The sequence below is a fragment of the Aspergillus luchuensis genome, chromosome 6 (genome assembly GCF_016861625.1).
Source record: "Aspergillus luchuensis IFO 4308 DNA, chromosome 6, nearly complete sequence".
In the NCBI taxonomy this organism is placed as follows: Eukaryota; Fungi; Ascomycota; class Eurotiomycetes; order Eurotiales; family Aspergillaceae; genus Aspergillus; species Aspergillus luchuensis.
In genome coordinates, this window is record NC_054854.1 from 68,282 (window position 1) to 87,823 (window position 19,542).

Consider the following 19,542-nt stretch of genomic DNA (forward strand, 5'->3'; position numbering starts at 1 on the left):
TCATCTCACCATTGCCTTCGGAATACATCCATCGAAGCTTCAACAATCCCAAGCCTCACACCTCCACCATCTTAGACGTACTTGACAACGACCTCGCTATCGGTGACGGAAACGGAGGTCAGAACCTCGCTCTGCTCGATGTCGATGATGGTGGCATCCTCAGGACCAACGGACGAGCCATCCTTGGTAGCGGAGCAGCTGGTGAAAGCCACGGTGCCAAAGTCGGCAAAGGGAACCAGGGAGTCATCCTCTTCGAAGTCCTCGACAATCCACTCAGCGTTGTACTCACACAGGTCGCCATCAACACCCCCAGTGAAGCTGTGGGTGACCGTGGTACCGGTGCTCACATTCTCAATCGTGGCGGTACCAGTGGTGTCGCTGCTGGCATCGACGGTGACCTTGATGGTATCACCGGCCGAGATGGAGATGTCGCTGAAGTCGTAGGCGTAGTCGGGGTACCACTCGTACCAGGCGTCGAAGCTCACCTCACTGCCCTGGACACAGAAGTCCACACCGGTCTGGAGGATAGCGGTGTCACAGGTGTCACCGTCAATGCCCACCCAGGCGGAGGCACAGTATTCCTCGCGGCTCGAGCCACCAGAGGGCACCGAGGGGGTGGGCACGACGAACTCGGCGGTCACGGCAGTGTAGCCAGTGCCAATCAGGACGGCACCAGCCCAGTTGGAGCTGTACTCGACATTCTTGGTACCATTGAGGGTAAGGACCTCGTTGGTGCCAGGCTTGAAGGGCGGGTTGCTCTGGCGGTTCGTGGAGCGCTTGGCCCGAGCAGCCTGGCGCTTGGCCGTCAGAGGAGCGGCCATAGCAGAGGTGGCCAGCAGGCCAGCGGTCAAGAGAGCAGTAGTCTTCATCTTGATGGGAAGATGTTTGTGGGGTAATGATTTGAAGAGAGACTGGGAGATGCTTGGAGTCTGAGTGGGAGCTGTTTGGAGATGCTGCTGGATGAGAACTGTCTGGTAGGGAATTGACTTTGATTATATACCCCTTCAGTGTCCCCTCTCTGCCCTCCCTGAAGCTCAATTTCCTCTTTATCCGCCAATTCCGATTCCTGCTCTGCCAGTGCAATATCGAGCAGATAACACTACCCGGATACGAAATTGACGCATTCGCCTATCGACCAGGGCGATGGTGATAGGACCGACGGTGGCTGATGGTGCCAAGGCGCCAAAGCGATGGTGTCTCCTGTCTGCAGCATTGAGAAAAAGCTCATTTCGCTTAGTTCGGGACTGGCGATGCGGAGGGTCTTGGGAAAAAGCTTCAAAGTTACAAGCATTCTTGGTAACGGAAGGATCACGGAATGTCTTTTTAAGCACCAGGTATAGATCTGTGGTTCCCATATGTAAACGAACAGCATTCACTTCACAACCTTGATAGCGACAGCAAAGGGACGATCATGCTGGTATCGAAGCGGTAGAGATCATTCAACTTGATGGTAACGGCTCTCGAGCTCTCTCGTCCCACGTAGACCTGCAGAAGACCAGCTAACCGCGTGACATTGGGGCGCACTTTGCCTCAAGCGGAATGTCAATCAGACTACCATCCCCAACGATGACGACGTGTGGTCATGGCGTGATGATAAAGAGAGGAACAGTCCATTGGTTCCTTGGAGATCGTCCCGTGTGTGGCAGATAAACTTCATTTAGGATGAAGAATGGGGGTGATTGAGTGGCTCGTGCCTTACCGAGCCTGTAAACTCCGGAGAAATCAATTTAATTAACCTTCACATCATGCATCTTCTCCTCGGCAATAGCAAGCAATGCAGAATCTGCATCGCGAAGAGCGGGTTTCCGCCCGCTGTAGAAACCTGGGGCTGGATGTCAAATACTGGATATTCAGGGGAGACAGAATACAGCCGCCCATCTGCCAAAAAAAATGTTACCAATTCTACCCCCAAGTCTGCCTCAATGTGAAGATGTATGAGAAGACTGAAGATCAGGCCCTGAAGAGGCATAACTGCCGGCATGAGGGGTCAGGCGTGGCCAAAAGGCAACGGGCCGGAGTCCGTCGGGATATCCACTTCATCCCCGGCGCCAACTATCTCAGCCCCGCTTTGTAAAATGCATGTCGCTGCTTCGTCATGATGCATCTCTTATCATCGCTACCGTTGTCCGGGTTTTAACACTTCCACTGCAGAAGCCACATGGTTCCAGGACCGGAGAGTTCGGGGATCAATCACAACGGCGAAGCGGATATCTGTCCAAATGGGGAAAAGATGTCCGCACGCGTGGGAACCAGCTCCGTTGGACGAGATCAGAGGTCCTTTACCATTAATTCTCCCGGTATGATCATGCTATTGTGGCTATAGAGCCTCGGCGAGTCTGAAATGACGATGATCCTTACGCGCGCGACTGGGAGCGCCGTCTGCAATACTTGGTAACTTCGCGTCCGAAGTTCTCTTGGCTAGATATGTACCTATAGACAGGAATCAGATGAATATGTTGTGACTAGACCATATCAGGTCAATTGACTGAACACATGAACGAGCATCGTATTTTCTTAGCACCCAGAAAGGGCCATTCCATCTAGCTCATCCTCGCGGTGGGAGGGACGGCCAAGAGGATATACCAGTTTGAACTGCCCAGAGCACGCGGGAAGATCGCTGAGTTATGTGGAGTTGCTGCAGATCAGGTTCGATTCGAATGTATAATTCATACTGTTTTGAAGATCCTAACATGAGCGGCATTAGCAGGATAGGCACCAGATCGACCCACAAGGTCCTTGATGAACAATGGCAGGTATAGATTGAAGTCACCGGTACCGAAGATCGACCCGATGTCGATCGTTGCTAGAAGAGGCTGGCAGCTCGCCGGTCTGGCGATTACCGTTCACATCAAGGTATAGGCAGTCCATGCCAGCGAGACACAGGGCGCTGTTTGTTGAAGTTTCAACTATCGAGGAATTTGCAGTCACAAAGACCAGTCCCGGAAGGCAATCGAAAATTGTGCAGTTGGTGGGTGACTGACAAAGAATATCATGTCAGTTCAAGACAATGACATGTAGAGAGACTTGTTATAAATCATGTGAATTTTTCGGCAAAGGCTCGTTTATTTTTGCTGTCGACGTGCTGACTGTATTTAGTTGAATGTGACTGTCCGCTTTGCATGCCCAGAGACTGATCATGCTGAAGCCATCGTAAATGGCTAACATTTCATCGAGCCTCTTGCCTAAGACCTATTCACAGTTTCATCACTGATATGGGGAAAGGCTCCGAAGCCTGAAAAATGAACACCAGCATCAAAACGGATAGAGCACGAAATACAGAAAGGCTAGACACGCCATGTCCTAAGAGAACTTTCAGGAGAGTGATGAGGTAACGCAAAACCTACTCCCATTTCTCGAGATCTAACCGACGCTGCCCTTCATTCCTTTTAGAAGTCTGAAGCATCTTGATAAGGAGTAGTACCCACGGACTCGCCCTCTCAGGGGTAGGACATGAGAACCTCCCAACGCAATTCCTTTTCGATCATGTGGAACGAAAGCAGACAGCTCACAGGCCTTCTCGTATTCGGGTGGATCAGATTGCAATCTTCAAACAGCCGGCTTACAACGTGCTTAGATGGCCCGCATAAATTTCGCGAGGCTCGAGGCCGCGTCTTTCGTGCCAAGAGAAGCTTATACGCCTCATGCTGAAGACCTCGCACATACAAATCACTTCGGAGGGCATAAAGAAACCGAGAGGATGGTAATCTGTCCCCAAACCTTCTCTCTCATACGTGAGGCAAAGACTGAGTGACTACTCACCATCCAGCAACTCTGACGGAATCTACTCTCAGGGTAATGCAAAGCCAGTCTGCTGAACTTCTGTTTACGCCCTATGCCCTCACTCCCTTTCCCCATCGCCTCCATCCGTATTTGCATCTCTGCAGAAGCGAAGGTTTCACCTGTACCCCACCATGTTGGTCCTAGGTCATCGATAGTATGGATATACGACCCACACTGACTTTTTGGTCTGGTCTACAGAGAACCCCATCTCTGAAGCAAGAGATGCGATTGGCGCATTGAAGCCGCTGACATAAACATCTTTCATATTCGTGAGTCTAAAATTGGAGGAGTTCTCAAGATAAGATCATGGCTTCATCAATGATGAGAAGTTCTTTTTCGGCGAAGCCCCAGCATCGAGAGCGCGGTCCACCAGCAGTCCAGTCTCCGCTGCAGAGATTGCTGCCACGCAGTCCTCCTCCTTTTGGATACACACGCTACAAGCATCTTTCGTTCTTTGCTCGAGCTCGAGTCAGGACTAAACAAGGGAGGGGAAGAAAAAAGAAAAAGGTCAGAGCACTGCAGACTTTTCTGGTCAATCCCTGCCGTTTTCTATCGGCGGCTAAGGGTGGGTCGGCAAATTGGTCGGCTGCCTCGAGATAATCAGCCGCTTGACACTGACAGTGACCAGAATGATGGGCCCTTGACTGATCCACCCCTGTATCTACTCTCTATGTCTCTACCGGCGATTAGCTTTTTCTAGCTTTTCGGCAAGTCGGATCTCAGCGAAGCTTGCTTGACTGGTTGAGTACCGACGCGCGTCAAGACCCTCGCCTGGGGCGCGCCAAGCCCTGCCCTACGTATTCCCGACGGGGCGCCTTACGCATGGCTGACTTTGTTGAAGCTATTCCCATGTGCAGGAAAATTCCAGGCTCTCAGTAGCTGTGGGAGAGAACTGCGCGTTTGACTGCTACTGGACACAATCGCTTCACCAGCATTTGGTCCACCTGAGGTGCTTTCTCTACAACCCGGAAGGAGATCCACGAACTATCGCTGCGCAATACTTGTGGCTCATTAATGTCTCCAATTATAGAACTGTCTTCTCCTATACTCCATTCCAAGCTGTCCTCAGAGTATACCTGAGCCCAACGATTGTGTTACACGTTCATCTGACCGACCATCCTGTATCGGTGCCCCTATCATATAGTGTCCGGGATCGTGTGCCCGCGGCAACGATCTCGGCCCTTCGTTGTCGCTGAAAGACGCTAAACGTCTGTTCAAGGGGGATCCAGCATGACTTTTTCTGGGTGTGGCTGAAACCTTGGCCTCCTGGAATACAATCCGCTTCTAGCACTGATGTGGACCGTTCGTAATCCGCTCCCCCATGCCCATGTCACCGGCTTTCCAGCCTTATAGAAGAAAGCCTCCGGACCTTTCCCGATTGATACTTTCCAGTGCCGATCCGTGGTTGAAAGAATTATTTTGAAGGCTCCTGTGATGTGAGTTGGGTTCATCGTTTCCAACAGTGAGAGGTATAAAAGGCATAGGTTACTGCTGAGGTCTTGAGGTCTTCATTCTTTACATTGTACTTCAGTCTCTCTTTCTTTTCTTTCGAGTATCCAGCCTACCTTTGACAGTCATTTATCTCTTCCCTTTTTCTCTATATTTCTTGATTTCATATTATAAACAATTATAAGCTTCTTCCCTTCTCTGCTTCACAGGATGAAGTTTTCGTCGTTCGCGGTGGCATTGGCGCTGGCAGCCACTACCTCTGCTGCTGCAGTCCCTCATACATCTGCTAATACTGACCAGAGTGAGACCACTTCTCATGATATCCCTGGATTCTTCAGTCGAAGCTGCACTCGCGAAAAGATGACTGTCCGCAAGGAATGGCGTCACTTGACCACGCACGAGCAGAACAGTTTCCTTGACTCCGTTCAATGCTTGATGAACAAGCCGGCCCAATCCGGATTAACGGCAACCACGAGTCGGTTTAGTGACCTTCAGGCCCTTCACCGGGGAATGACCAATACGGCGTATGCGGATATCATCCACCATGTGGTAGGTCAATCTCAATGTCTCATAATGTGCCTATTCTCTCATTAACAGCCTTGCTAGGGACAATTCCTCCCCTGGCACCGCTACTACATGCACATCTACGAGGCCCTGCTTCGTAATGAGTGTGGCTACAGCGGTCCTATGCCGTACGTATTCCCATTTTACTCACCTTTGGCGCATTAAAATGGACAGAAAAACTAACAGATACTGCTATTAGTTGGTGGGACGAGCAAAAGGACGCTGACAGCGGCAACATGTGGCAATCATCAATGTGGGGAGCGGATGCCTTTGGTGGCAATGGAACCGGATCGGACTACTGTGTACGCGATGGCCGGTTTTCCAATCTCACTCTGCACATTGGACCGGGCGATGAAGATACAGACTACTGCTTGCGCCGCGCATGGGACACCAAGAACGCGATTGCCAATGCCAACAGCACAGCACTTGAGAAGTGCAATGCTTATAACACCTACGCTCCTTGGTGGAATTGCATCTCCAACATCCCTCACAAGGGCGTACACACTTATATTGGTGGTGTGGTATGTGACACTACTTAGTACGAACCTAGCCGTATGCGGGACACTGATTGACGAAATGTGCAGATGGCGGACATCAAGTCCTCCCCAGGCGACCCGATCTTCTTCATGCACCACATGTACATTGACCGGGTTTGGTGGAAGTGGCAGCAGCAAGATCCCATCAACCGGTTGTACGACATCAGCGGTCCGACTCTGAACCACACAGCCAACGTGGAGCCTGCTGGAGGCTGGCAGAACGCTACTCTTCACTACGAACTCTCCTCATTCAATATCATGCCCAACGTCACTATCGCCGAGGTGATGAACACCCAGGGAGGTTACCTGTGCTACGGATATGACTAAAGCAGGACGTGTGGCAGGGTCTGCAATTGCTGAAGGTTTCTCTTCTGACTAGCTGCTTAGACTCTCGCTATAGACATTTGCATTTGATAGAACTTACGATAGACAAAAGAAATTTTCAGGTACACTGTCATACCGCTCGTTTCATTTCCCACACCGAAGACATCAGGTATTCCAAGATTGAGCGCTGTTTGAAGTATTGCCTGATTGGTATATAATCACACGAGCATGCGTCTTAGGTTGAGTCGTGCCGATTGGCACGCCATCGTAATTGTTTAGAGTTTGGGCATCAACATGGAAAGCTACCAATGAACTTCCCCATTATCCCCGGATACAACCTCCGCACCACTCCGTATTCCAGACCTTGATTATGGACGTGCGCATTGACTGCATAAGGCGCTCGTATCATGCTCTAGAATTTACCGGCGTCAAATTCCTGCTTTTCTCAATATCTCGAAGATTCCTTGTTGTTGGCCTGTCATGGCATTGCCACCGACAGGGCACGTGGATAATTGACGCAGCATGATTTCACGGGGGATCCAGGCATGTACAAAAGATCATCGGTTCTGCAAAGAAATAGAAAACTATGAAAACAAGTTAAAGGAGACGGAGGCATGAAAGTACCTGCCAAACGCTTGCCACGCCCGCATACTAATCGCCCATCCGAGTCCCAACTCACCGGAAACCTTCTTTATTCTCCGGCGACAAGAAACTTCGGAATCCGCAAACGGGGCATCTTAGGCTGCGGTAACTTGGGGGGTTATCAGCGATACATCTGAGCAGGGCAGCTTGATTGGGTCCATTTCCTGGCAGTAAAATTCCCCCGTGATGGATAAGTAGCCACTGAGAGAGTAATATGCTTCATCCATGCATCTTGCTATCTTCCGCGTTCCCAGCCCTGCAGAGGCCAATGCAGGTGGCGCCTCGTGGGACTGTCATTTGTCATCCATTTTTGCATTGTAGATTCAGGAAACTCTTCGCTAATCAGAGGCACTAAGTATGAAAATCATCCCGTTAAGGCATGTCTAATGCACCAACCGAACTTTGTTCCGAAACAGGCTGTGATAAAGTACGAACAATGGCTCTAAAAGGATGTTGCTGCAATTTTAAGTTTACTGCTTTTTTACTCTCTTGCATATAAGCTGACGTCGAACATGATCGATGGAGAAGATAAAATGACCGTAAAATCCATCTCATCATTTGTAAAGAAATTCATTACAAATCTGACCTCATCCTTTACCCTTTGCCCTCCGTGAGTACACTCATAAATTCGATCAACAGAGATTCTGAACTTCTATTCCCCTGCAGCATCTATCAAACGTGGGTACTTCACTTTACACTAGCACAGCCATCCCCTCATGAGCTTCTCGTCAATTTTGGCCAGCACGGTGTGTCTGGCCTCATGTGCCGCTTCAGGCGAGCCATCTCTTTGCACGATCACCATATTGCCGCTTACCCTCCTGGTGGGTCTGGCTGCCATCGGTCGTATCTTCCAGAGCAATTCGGCGGTTGAAGACATGGTCCAGGATGCGCCCATGGGCAGAAGGCGTATGCGCCAAGGGATCAGCCGCTCAGCACATTCCACAAGAGACGTCTGACTGGTGAGCCCTTATTGGCGCCCTCCCCTGTGATTGTCCCCAAGTGGAAATGCTAATCTTTGATGGTTTGGGAAGGTTCGGATCTTCACTACCAAACCCACTCAGTTCAGCTTTCCGGTACCGAAGTGATCCGTGCACACCAATTTCTTGAACGTTGGCCATGAAGGAACTGTTGATACGATGCGACGCAACGCGATGTATACAGCGCGATGTTCTACGATGTGTTCTGGCTTCCCTGGTTTTTCTACCAACCACTTCTGTTTCAGCGTTTCCTTGGATCCCTGGCTGCTTGCATATGCCACTACAGAGTAGTTATCTCTTACGACATAATATACGTATTTCCAACTTGCTTGTTTAGCCGAAAGTAGATATCCGCAGATAGGCAGAGCAGTACAAACATACCGGTTCCCCGCCTTGCTTCTACTCCTTGCGTAGCCAATAGCCCTGTAGTATATGGGGAAGAGAGCTACGTGGTCCATGTGACGTCAACTAAATAAATTCGTACAACACATGAGTAGTTCAAGTGATTGGCTTGCTCCTCTTCGCTGTCTTATCACAACTTCTGGTTCATGGAACGAGCCAGGGTGCGACAAGGCAAACCTGACACAACCTCGAGCCTTGCCGCCGAGCCAGCCCTACTTCTGACGATATCAAAGAAGCCAAAGCCACTGACCCCGTGGCGTGGATTTCGGGATAGATGTCGCCCTAATCAAACATGATCTTACCAAGCGGATATGCATGCGACCGCGCCCCCAGGTGGCTGCACTACGTCAGGACCACAGAACCGGGTATAAAATAAGGGGCAGCTCAACGCCCAATCGCATCTTGGGCGGATATTATGTCCGCAAGGCGCGCCGGATGCCCCTCCTGAGTCCAAGCGCGGCCGTTCCATCTCTGGACAGTTCTTAACGTTATGGAGATATAATCAGTAAGCAAAGACCTCTCAATAAAACAATGACGAGTTCTCAGTATCCACTTCTAATAAGAGTTCCTCGTCAATCCTATGGCAAAACCAAGTTACCTATCTTCCCCGTAAAATAGCGTTATTCTAAACACACGGACTCCACTGGTCTCCACCGATAAGCAAAGGGAGATTGTCCGTATGACGATCTGTGGAGTTGATGGGGAAGTCGGTCTTTCGTGCACTTGGAGTTTCTACCTAGTTCGAGAAGGACTAGGAGGTGCCTGCATCTCAAGCTGATAATCTACCTCGTAAGTGTTCACCGCAATGTGATGATCCGCACTTTCGCAGCGAGAGTGAGGGCTATTGGGACGCTTTGATGCGTGCTGCAAGACAGAAGTACATGCCCTCGGGATTTGGTCCGTTGCAAGACGACCGTTGGAAGACGGATGTTTATCACACAAATCATTGGCCAGGATACAGCCCGACAGAATGCAGAAACAGGCTCTAGACGCATTATGCTGGATAAACATGTGGTGCGTCAACGGGTGAATACGGAAGCATGTAAGGGCAACTGGGTCTGTTGCATCTATACTGCAGACTACATGCTGTTGCGACGTGAATAACCTGATTTCAGACACCGATTGTGCAGTTCCTCGGTCAACATGACATGGAAAATCCCAACTATATGCTGTGTACTCGATGAAACCTGAATCATGAGGGAATGAAATGGGACTCTATTGAGACATCTCGGAATATGATCATTACAGATTCCCTGAAATAGAAAGGATTACTGCATACCATGGTTGACATTAGCAAAGGCCACTTGGTAGTGGTGCGTGTGACTATAGCCCCCAACCAAGGTTTCCCTTACACCCCGTGTAGCGCTCATTCTGATTCATGTCTGTCTGTATACCCTAAAGTGTCCTGATTCAGGCGACCTGATTATAGACAGAGCAGCGAAGATATCGGTCTGGTACGACTCTGAGCACTGAAGGTTCTCCATTGCATGTAAAATCACCTAGCACTCCAATCGATACCTTACAGCTCCTGAGAGCCGAAAAAAGCTATGTGCCAATAAAATCTGTCATTGGAATTATGGATTTCAGTCGACAGATGAATCCCATGTTCAAGAACCACTTCCACTAGCCCCTCTGTGATTCCCAAGCCTAATAGAGAATTTCAAGGTTCAATCAAAGGCACAAGAGCTTCAGGAAAGATCCTTTGTGCCCTTTAATCCAATGATTCTCCGTAGAGTAGAAGATTACATCAGGCGCTAACTTTATGATTCATAGGAACTTGATAGAGAGCCCCCTAGTACCTTTCTCGTGTGGGATGACAGCCCTCCTGGACCTGCTGTACCGTTGGGCTGCTGCAGGTTTCCCTGACATTCGCATGGCACCAACATGGTCTGTCCTATTTGTTGTTTGAAATTACCAGAATAAGTAAAAGAACCTCTCAAGGAAAGCTCTGTAATGCGACTGCATCTTCTGCGAAAATGTCCGTCTAAATTGACACTGCTTCATTCACCGTACTTTCATCAAATATCCCATGTTGTGCAAATGGCTATGCAGCTTCTGTATGCCTATCACCGAGCACAATATGGCCCTCATTTACCACCAAGCAGCGTATTTCTCCGCTAACTTTAGCAGCCACTACGCCCAAGGCAGATAGCTCTGTGCGAGGCAAACAAAGACAGTAGCATTCCTGGACAGGACTAGGCTGAAGCACATTATCATGAGACTCGTAGGGATTTTCAGACAAAACTGGATATAGTAACAATCAACATTGTAACTCTCGGACCTAGTTACCTAGAGATGAAAGCGTAATCCCTCAGCCAGCTTTGTCCTCCACCCGTAGACTTTCGTTGCGATTCTACACTAACCTCATACTAGTACCGCATGCCTTGGTGGAGTCCACACTCACTCGAATTGCCACAACGGGATACTGTCGGGTCCCCTCAGGGCCGTGCGACAACCACCCTTCCAAGCCAACACAATACTTTCTGCGAAGTATTCTAGCCGATGGTGTATACCTATTCTATCGCGGTGCAGCAAGTGATTATCGGTTCATTGTCAAAGCGCTTTTCGCCATTGAGACGTCATTGGTATCAGTTGGCCTCCGGAGAGCTCGAGGAAAAGGTATATAAGGAGGCGCATTGACTGTCCTTTACGATCCAAGCATCAAGATTAAACTCTCACAAGTACTCAAGCACCAGAAATTAATCTAGTTGTTATATCCATCGAATACTCTACCTCTTTCCTTCCCCTGCACTCACAATGGCCACTGCCACTCAAACTGCTCTCTTCGGACCTGACCTCTACCCTCCCATTGAGAAGGTATCCGGTCAGCTCTCTGAAGACATGAAGATCGTGACTGAGCTCCGTAAGAGCTGGAATCCCACCATTGGCTTGCAATTGTTCGATGCTCGCAATCCCGTGGGCATCTACGACGCACACATGCGGGCGGCCATCTTCCAGGAATGTCTGGCCTGGACCCGGGATTTGAAGGACCTTCCTGATCCTGAGCTCCTCGCTACGGCAGCTCCCAGCCGTCTGGCCTTTCTGCCTCGTGGTGAATACCTCCTTCGTTGCTTCCGAGAATCTTTCCCCGATGTCCCAGACACCCCCTTCTGGCACGCCGTGGCAGAACAAGTCTACAGCTTCACCTGGTGTCTGTCAGACAATACCAAGCTCTGCCACGAATGTGTGCACGGGAGCTGCACCGCCGGCGTGCTGGCCTGCTTCCCAGACTACCTCCACTTCCTGGGCGAGCTCCCCGTGGTGCTGGACATCTGCACGCAGCGCGTCAGCGAATACATTGAGCACGTCCACCGAGACCACGGACCCGGCCCGCACCGCAAGATCATGGACGCCTGGCTGATGTGCGTGCAATCCGTATATCTGGACGTGTTGCATCCCAAAGCGACAGAGTTGAAGTTCCCCGACGACGAGCGGCGGAGCATCAGCTACCGGCTGATCAACTCGGCGGGCCGTGCATTAGCCCTGCATGCGCAGCTGGAACAACCGCTGATCGGCACAGACGAGGAAGTGGATGCAATTTCATTCGCGTCCACTGTGATGCATGATATCTGCGACTATCGGCATGATAATATGACCAAGGAATACTACAACCTCTTGACAATTGTCAGCGTGCACCAAGAAGTGCCTGGCACGGCCATTGTGCGACGGTTCTGCATTGATGTGTGGGCGTGGGCGCTGGACAACGGCGCCCTATGGGCCATTCATTTGGCAGGCCGCGAATTGGCCTGGCAGATCTACATGGCGCGGTATCAGACCGGGTTGTTGCTGGACAAGTTGATGCCTCCGCGCAAGAATAGTCCCGGGTCTGATGTGGACCCGTACGGCGATGCGGTGCTCAATGCCATGAACCCGATGTTGAAGGCAGTTGGACGCAGCGACCAGCCAGGGAACTATTCGTTGCGAGACCGGTGCCAGAACCCGCAACGCTACGATGAGCTGCTCCAGCACTGTGTCCTGCATTTCGAGGAGTGTTCGAGATGCCGGGGCTACGATGCGATGACCTGGCAGGAGCGGGTGCCGGCCATCGGAAAGGCGTACGAGAAGAAGTATACGGACTGCAGCTGCATGAACATCATCAGTGCGTATATGATCCTCACCTCGCCCGATCGGCTGTGGTGGTTGGCGGATCCAACTGCTGAATATACTGGGCCTCAGGAGGAATGGTCGGCGCTGCTGTGCTAGAGGTTTGATTTGGATATAGCCTTTATCGGCCTAGACAATCCTATTTATGCAAGACTGCCTTGTGATCGTGTTCCTTTGTGTTGGTTTCTTCGTCTGAATTGAACCCAGAATGAAAGTTAAGAATTGCCGTTAGTTGGGTTTAGAATCAATCAGCTTATGCGATCAATTTGTAATCCTTGTTGATTGTAGCCCGGTTGGTGGCTGAATAACAGTAGAATCCAATTACACTTATTTTGCTGTCTGCAACACCTTGTCCACTGTGACAATAGTGATAGGATTCTGGATGTCTTCTCGACGGTTCAGAAAAGCCATCAGTCAGTCCTACATATTCCAAGCTTAGCATCCATGGGACACGATCCTTCTTCATTTCTAGAACATGCAATGACTGGAGTGGCACTGGAGGGTGCCGTTTCTAGGCCAGTTTACCAAGTTTTAGGAGATCATTTGTCCAGGCCATTTGATATGATCGACAAGCTACGATGTTTGGCGTGCTAAAAGCATGGGGTCCAGAAATCAGCAAGTCATCTGATGTCCGCTTGGATCGGTTCCATCGCAGCGGCCTCCATGCGACCTGCAACATGGCAATCCAGGTTTTCAACCCAACCGATCAGCTGCCAACTCAGGTGTTCCTCCCATATGACTCCAGTGGAAACGAGAATAGCTTGTATTGTCATCCGTGCCATGGTGCTAGTAATAATGTCGCAGATATGGTATCCCAAACTCCAAACAATTCAAAAAGAATAATCGAGGCATTAAACTATGCAGAATCCAACAAGATCATTGTACAGTAGCGTCCATCTGCTGCCCCTACGCTTCGTTCAGCTGGCGTTTAAGCTCCTCGGCCTCCTCGGGAAATTCAGCGTAGTAGTCGGCGTACAACTCCAGCAGGGCCGATGCGTTGCTTCGCTTGGCGATGGGGATAAATTGGACCTAAGTAGTTCAGTTCTGTTAGCAAACCCAGGCAAACCCGTATCAGATTCATTGCAAGGCACATACCTCGTAGGTGGTAAACTTGTCGCCGTTGATGCACTTGCCGGGCGGCAGGGCATAGCCGTTGCCATTACAACTCGTTTCCGCGAATGCCGTGAGGACGTAGTCGCCAGGGCTACCCTTGAGGGACTTGGAATCGCTCGCGGTCAAGGTCAGACACGTATCAGTTTTTGAGCTACTCGAATCCGATGGGTTGTTCCCCTTGCAATCCTTTTGGGAATAACCATGAATAGTAGCGGCCTGGGCGAAGGCACTGAAAGCCAAAGCGAGAAGGATGGACTTCAACTGCATGCTGGGCAACTTAAGATGGAAAGAAAGGAAGGCAAGACAAAGCGTCGAAACGAGTGTATGTTGGTGGAGTTAGTGAGGACGGGCAAGGAGAAAGATGGACTGGTCCAGTGGAAGGATAAGCAACGGTCAGGAGAAAAGAGCGATGGGCGAGGCGGCGGCGGCGGCGGCGTCGTCGGCAATCAAATCAGCCTGGACTGGACGTGTGGTGGGTCAGGAGAGAGAGAGAGAGAGAGAGAGAGAGAGAAAGGCCAGGAGCAAAAAATAGCCTTGAAACAGGAACCGACCGAGGACCAGTGGGGGCCGGGCTAGGCGAAACGGCGGCTGGATTCGCGGATGGGAAGCCATGGATGGAGTCCGATGGATGGACTAGTGGCCGCTAGCCCGGGGAGTAAGACGCGTCATTGGCGAATGAAGCCCATCAGGCTTCCACGGCGATTTCCAAGGATCGGACACAGTGCAAGTGGCAGTGATTGGCGGCGGTGGGTTTCATGATCTGGATGATCATCCTGACAAGCAGAACATAACATGTATGTAGATGCCGAGTTGGTGCGTGAAAAATAAGCCGAACGTGGATTGTTTCTTTCTGATGTTTGATTTGATTGAGATGAAGGAAGAGGGAAGAGTTTCGTCATGAAGTTATTCAGAAGAGATTTTGATCAGGTCAGCCATCAGGTGAGCGGGTGAGGCCAACAAGGCAGCAAATCCGAACAGGCCTAGTGGCCAGGCACCCACAATCTCCCTCAATCTTTGCTTTTCTTCTTCATCGCAACATCCATCAGAGACATCAAAGACGACGGCATATTGCACTTTCCCCTTGGACTAAACCTTCTTTCATGGGATATTAGTCTACATCAAGCCACCTAGATTTGATCTTCATTTGCAGGCAATGTTCGCACCACCTCAAACAGTAGGGGATCGGTACCTATCGACGATCCCCGAGGCGTATTTACTATGTACTATAGGGGATCTATTTTTATCCCTATCGAGTGGTCGGTCCAGCGCTTCAACAATGAACTAAAATGTGTCAAGCTTCAGTCAAACTAGGTACCACAATTGCTTATCTTGTGCTAGGCTATAAGTGCTGTGAAAAATAGGGATGATGTGTATGTTGCTAGCCAATAGTCTCGCAGCTTTTCACAGCTTTCTCACTGACCATTCTCCAGATCGTCCTTGCGGCCTTCCCAACTTCCCAGGAAGATTGCCAACCCAGCCGCCCCATAAAGTCCACTCACCAGCATAAACGGCGCCCCCGTCCACACTCCACCCCTTGCCAGTCCCCAGCCATACGCCGTCGCCATCATCGGCCCGGCCACCAATACCCCGATCCCCTGCATCACCGCAATCGCCGTATACAGCGTACCCATGTGATGCGCGTCAACGAGCGACGTGATAATGCGCCGAGCAAATAGATGCATCGCTGACCCAAGCGCATATACTACCAGCCCCAACACTGCGCCCGCCGGATGACTGGACAGCGCAATCAGCAGACATCCCATGCCCAGGCAAGCGCTACTTGTCAGAGCCAGTCTAGTATTCTTAGAGAATGGGGACATGCGCCGTCGCTCTATGAGCCAGTGTGATATGCCTGGCAGGATTACGAGAAGCAGCAGTAGTCTAGTAAACCCTCGCACGGGTATGAGGAAGCTGGCCTAAAAAGGAAATGTTAGGTCTGGTCATATCGTGATTTTTCCCGGTCCCACTCACCTGCGCAATCGTCCAATGAAACCGGTCGACAGCGAAGAGCAGAAGCAGTTTCATTACCTGCATTCCCAGATACGCAATAAAGAACACCACCAAAAACAGTTGCACCGGGCGATGTCGCCAGGTCACAGCGATTGACTGGCCCAGCTCGTCAACTGCAGCTCTGATGCGCCCCTGGAAATTCTGTCGTTGTGATGCTTGCTCCAATGAAGGCGGTTGGCCGGGTGGTGTCTGTGGTAATGTCTCCGGTAAGAGAAAAAGGAGGAGGCCACCACCAGCATTGAAAACAGGTGATAGTAGATACGGTAGCCATATGCTCTTCATCATGAGCAGGGCACTAAGAGGAGTGGCCAGAATCTCGCTGACGAGCACCGTGGCCGATACGTAGAGAAATGCCGTGGTTCTACACTTCGTGAGCTAGGTAATCCTCCACTAGAAGCATGGAAGTCTCTTACTGCTCCTCGTCGCTGAACAGATCAGCGAGTATGACATACATCATGGAGGTGGCTACTTGGGTACCACCACCCAGCACTTGAGCTATCGGACCAAGCCAGATCAGTCGCAGCGGGAGTTGATCGGAGAACCAACCTGGACCGTAATCAACCACTCAGTTATTGAGCCCTGAAAGATTCTAATCTGTAGGATCCGCGCTCACCGACAGCCTTGGTCCACGCATCGCTCAGCGTGAACCCCACCGCGCATAGAAGCAACACCGGCCGACGTCCGATGCGGTCGGCCAGCACGCCGTATGGCACCGCGAACAATATACCTAAATTTTGTCAGTCGAGCCCTGATAAACGAAGAAAGTGATGCCTACCCGGCACCTGCTCCAGCGTATCCTTCCAGCCCTGTAGGAGAGCCACCTCCCTCTGCACGCGGTCCATCTGGCATTCCGGTCCATCCTGCCCTACGGGACAGAACTTGCGAGTGACGATCTCGAGCCAGACTTCAGTCTGGGGTGCCTGAGAGAGATACTCGGCAAAGTCTTGAACGAGGATAATGAAACAGATCAAAGCCAGAACCCGCCATCGCGATGACCGCTCTTGCGGCTGCTTGGAGGGTTCGAGTAGAGGCGTGCATTCAGTGGCAGCCATGAGGAAAGAAAATTATGAAGGGGCATGGAACCAATATGGTTCATAGAGCGAAAGAAAAGAAAGAAGGAGGGGGAGCATGGATTTCACTTTTGGGGTTGTTATGGCTTGCATATCCCTGGTGCCTGTCAGCCTTTCGAACAGCTCAGGATAGGCCCAGATAAGATCATACCCGGCGAATCATGGGGCGCATCAGCCGCCCTAACGGTCGTCCGTTGGGAAACACGCTGTACAGATAGATTGGCTCAACCCCTGTCGCCGTAGTCAAGCTGTCCGGTTTTGGGGTCGTACACCCCAGTCAGCTCGGACGTCCGGGTGATCCCTCCGCGAGGTAGCTGAGGCTCATGGCAGCCAGTAACAATGGAAGCATCATTCTTTGTCCGATTTAATAGCATAGATGCTTATCAAAGTTTATCGCGGTCAGGGAATGAGCTTGAAACAGTGGAATGCTGAATGACTTTGTCTCAGCCAGTTTATTGGTTTCACTACGCCGACGTCAACAATCCTTGTTCTCCCATTACGGGCACACCCATGGTTACATATCGCCGTATGACAAGGCCAAACTAACTGCAATATCTGACCTCATGCGGTCCATCGCCAATTTGGATCCTTCCACCCGCCCACCAGCGACTTGGTCGACACGTCCGCCGCGGTGAGCCTCACTCCTTGCTCGCGATCGCGGCGCCGGTTATCGTAGCGGAAATACGTCCCCATCCCCAGGATCACCAGCACTCCGAAAAGGAGAAATGCGCAGTTGACGATTAGGGCCGGCTTATATCGCGGGGCTGTGTCTGCCTTGAATGCCAGACTGGACGGGATGCCGGCACAGTTGGCCGCGCCCACTAGGAATCCGACAGTCGCGGCACGCTGCGACTCGTCAGTTACATTGTTCGTGTGCCAACTATGGAAGACAGAGCTGGGCACGAAAGCTCCGGCTGCCAATAGAAAGCACGCAAAGTAGGCGACACCCTGGTGCTCTGACGCGTCCACAGCGATCAAGATGATGTACCCGACAAAGGTGATCATCAGCGAGCCTGCCAAGTGCATAGAACGTTCCCGGAAGTGATCTGATGACTTGCAGATAATCCATAGCACGACCGTGCCGACACAGTACGGCGCCACCGTGTAGAGATTCGTCTTGATGGTGGAATACCCCAAGAGAGCCACCATCTGCGGTAGGAAATTGCTAACGGAGGTCTGGGCGACGCCGTAGCAGAAGCAGCTGACAGCCCATGCTAGCACACGCCAGTCACTCAGCGCCGCCAAGGCTTCGGTGATCGAGAGCTTCTCGCCCGTTCGCACTGACCCGTCCTGCAGCAGACGCATTTGGGCCGCGCGAGCTTCGGCTTCGTTGAACCAGTGGCACTGGGCGCCGCTGGCAGGGAGCCACCAAAGTGAGAAGGAAGCGATGATTAGGGTGGCGCCACCTTCAATGAGGAAGAGGTACTTCCAGCCTGGGAGGTGGTGCTTGATTTGAAAGACACCGAACGAAATGAGGCCAGAGAAGGCACCTAGAGCCGTCAGAAGGAGCAGGTATCAGAGAAGGCATACTCACCAGCGATAGTGACCATGCCGTAGAAGATGCTCAGTCGGAAGGCGATCTCGTTGCGTTTATAGAACTGTGTGAGGTAGAAGATCACTCCAGCTGGTGCGGTCAGCAGGCAGGTCAGCAGCGGAAGCTTTCACCTACCGAAGAACCCTGCTTCGAAGATCCCCATGATCAGACGGCAGACTAATAGGCCGGCAAAGTTGAATACAGCGCATTGCAGCAGTGTGATGGAACCCCTGGGGCTGTGGTTAGCGGGATCAGATATACCAGAAAGGTAACCCACCATCCTATCATCATTGTCGGCAGCATCACCTTTCCGCTAAATTTCTTCAACATCAAATTGGACGGCAGGTCAAACAAGCAAAACGTGACGTTGAAGACAGCCAATATGACATTATATTGATTTCCGACCAGGTGGAGGTCGTTCTCGAGGCCATCTGTTTTGGCATTGCCCAAGTTGGAGCGGTCGAGGGAGTTGAAGAAGTACATGAGCGACAGGACCGGAAGCAGCCTACAAATGAGCATCTCTCCAGCAGGCAAGAGGATGGAGGAAGTACCGGAAGTCCAGCTTGCGCACGACCGACCGCTCCGCTGCGGCGTCGATGGGGATGGAGTCTCCTACGACGACACCTGCTTCTTCTGCGACAGCGTGTGACTTGTAGTCATCTTTTTGCGTGTCCATGACTGGATTTGGTGAATGTTACAGTGGGATAGTGGTCAACTATACGCCTCAGACAATTCCAAGGTGTTTTCTGTCTTCGAGAAAGAACGCTCGATGGACAATCAGGATCAGCCCAAAGATATATGCTTCAGTTCACTATCATCTTCGCTGTCGGAGTCAAGGATCACATGGCATATCGAGTCCATCACTTATCGATCCTGATGCCAGCAACAGATAAGATGGAATATGGCATCAAAAGGCTCCCCTTCGTATCATTCCGCCGTGAGGAGTAAACTCAACGCATATCAGGGTTGGATTGCCGCAAATGGAAGCCCAGGCGGGCCAGCCCGATGCCAGCGATGAGATGATAGATAACCCCTCT

General features: G+C 51.1%; 6 protein-coding genes across 6 annotated transcripts; 2 read left to right on the top strand and 4 right to left on the bottom strand.

The window, feature by feature from the left end:
• Positions 1-71: 71 nt before the first annotated feature.
• ASPERGILLOPEPSIN2_2 (A4/G1 family peptidase) lies at positions 72-869 on the bottom strand (the record flags this gene model as incomplete). Its single annotated transcript, XM_041692108.1, has 1 exon — positions 72-869. The coding sequence occupies one exon, from the start codon at positions 867-869 to the stop codon at positions 72-74; it is 798 nt and encodes a 265-aa protein (XP_041545526.1).
• Positions 870-5,439: 4,570 nt separating this feature from the next.
• On the top strand, positions 5,440-6,656 carry AKAW2_60029S (tyrosinase family protein; the record flags this gene model as incomplete). Its single annotated transcript, XM_041692109.1, has 4 exons — positions 5,440-5,778; positions 5,836-5,921; positions 5,993-6,314; positions 6,378-6,656. 4 exons carry the CDS (start codon positions 5,440-5,442, stop codon positions 6,654-6,656), a joined length of 1,026 nt encoding a protein of 341 aa, XP_041545527.1.
• Positions 6,657-11,431: 4,775 nt separating this feature from the next.
• On the top strand, positions 11,432-12,877 carry AKAW2_60030S (uncharacterized protein; the record flags this gene model as incomplete). Its single annotated transcript, XM_041692110.1, has 1 exon — positions 11,432-12,877. The coding sequence occupies one exon, from the start codon at positions 11,432-11,434 to the stop codon at positions 12,875-12,877; it is 1,446 nt and encodes a 481-aa protein (XP_041545528.1).
• Positions 12,878-13,684: 807 nt separating this feature from the next.
• AKAW2_60031A (uncharacterized protein) lies at positions 13,685-14,158 on the bottom strand (the record flags this gene model as incomplete). The annotated part of the gene is made up of 2 exons (XM_041692111.1): positions 13,685-13,807; positions 13,874-14,158. 2 exons carry the CDS (start codon positions 14,156-14,158, stop codon positions 13,685-13,687), a joined length of 408 nt encoding a protein of 135 aa, XP_041545529.1.
• A 1,145-nt stretch (positions 14,159-15,303) lies between these two features.
• On the bottom strand, positions 15,304-16,953 carry AKAW2_60032A (uncharacterized protein; the record flags this gene model as incomplete). The annotated part of the gene is made up of 5 exons (XM_041692113.1): positions 15,304-15,807; positions 15,863-16,262; positions 16,315-16,447; positions 16,515-16,628; positions 16,677-16,953. 5 exons carry the CDS (start codon positions 16,951-16,953, stop codon positions 15,304-15,306), a joined length of 1,428 nt encoding a protein of 475 aa, XP_041545530.1.
• A 579-nt stretch (positions 16,954-17,532) lies between these two features.
• Positions 17,533-19,181, bottom strand: AKAW2_60033A (uncharacterized protein; the record flags this gene model as incomplete). The annotated part of the gene is made up of 5 exons (XM_041692114.1): positions 17,533-18,461; positions 18,506-18,595; positions 18,641-18,735; positions 18,783-19,010; positions 19,057-19,181. The coding sequence occupies 5 exons, from the start codon at positions 19,179-19,181 to the stop codon at positions 17,533-17,535; spliced, it is 1,467 nt and encodes a 488-aa protein (XP_041545531.1).
• Positions 19,182-19,542: the final 361 nt, after the last annotated feature.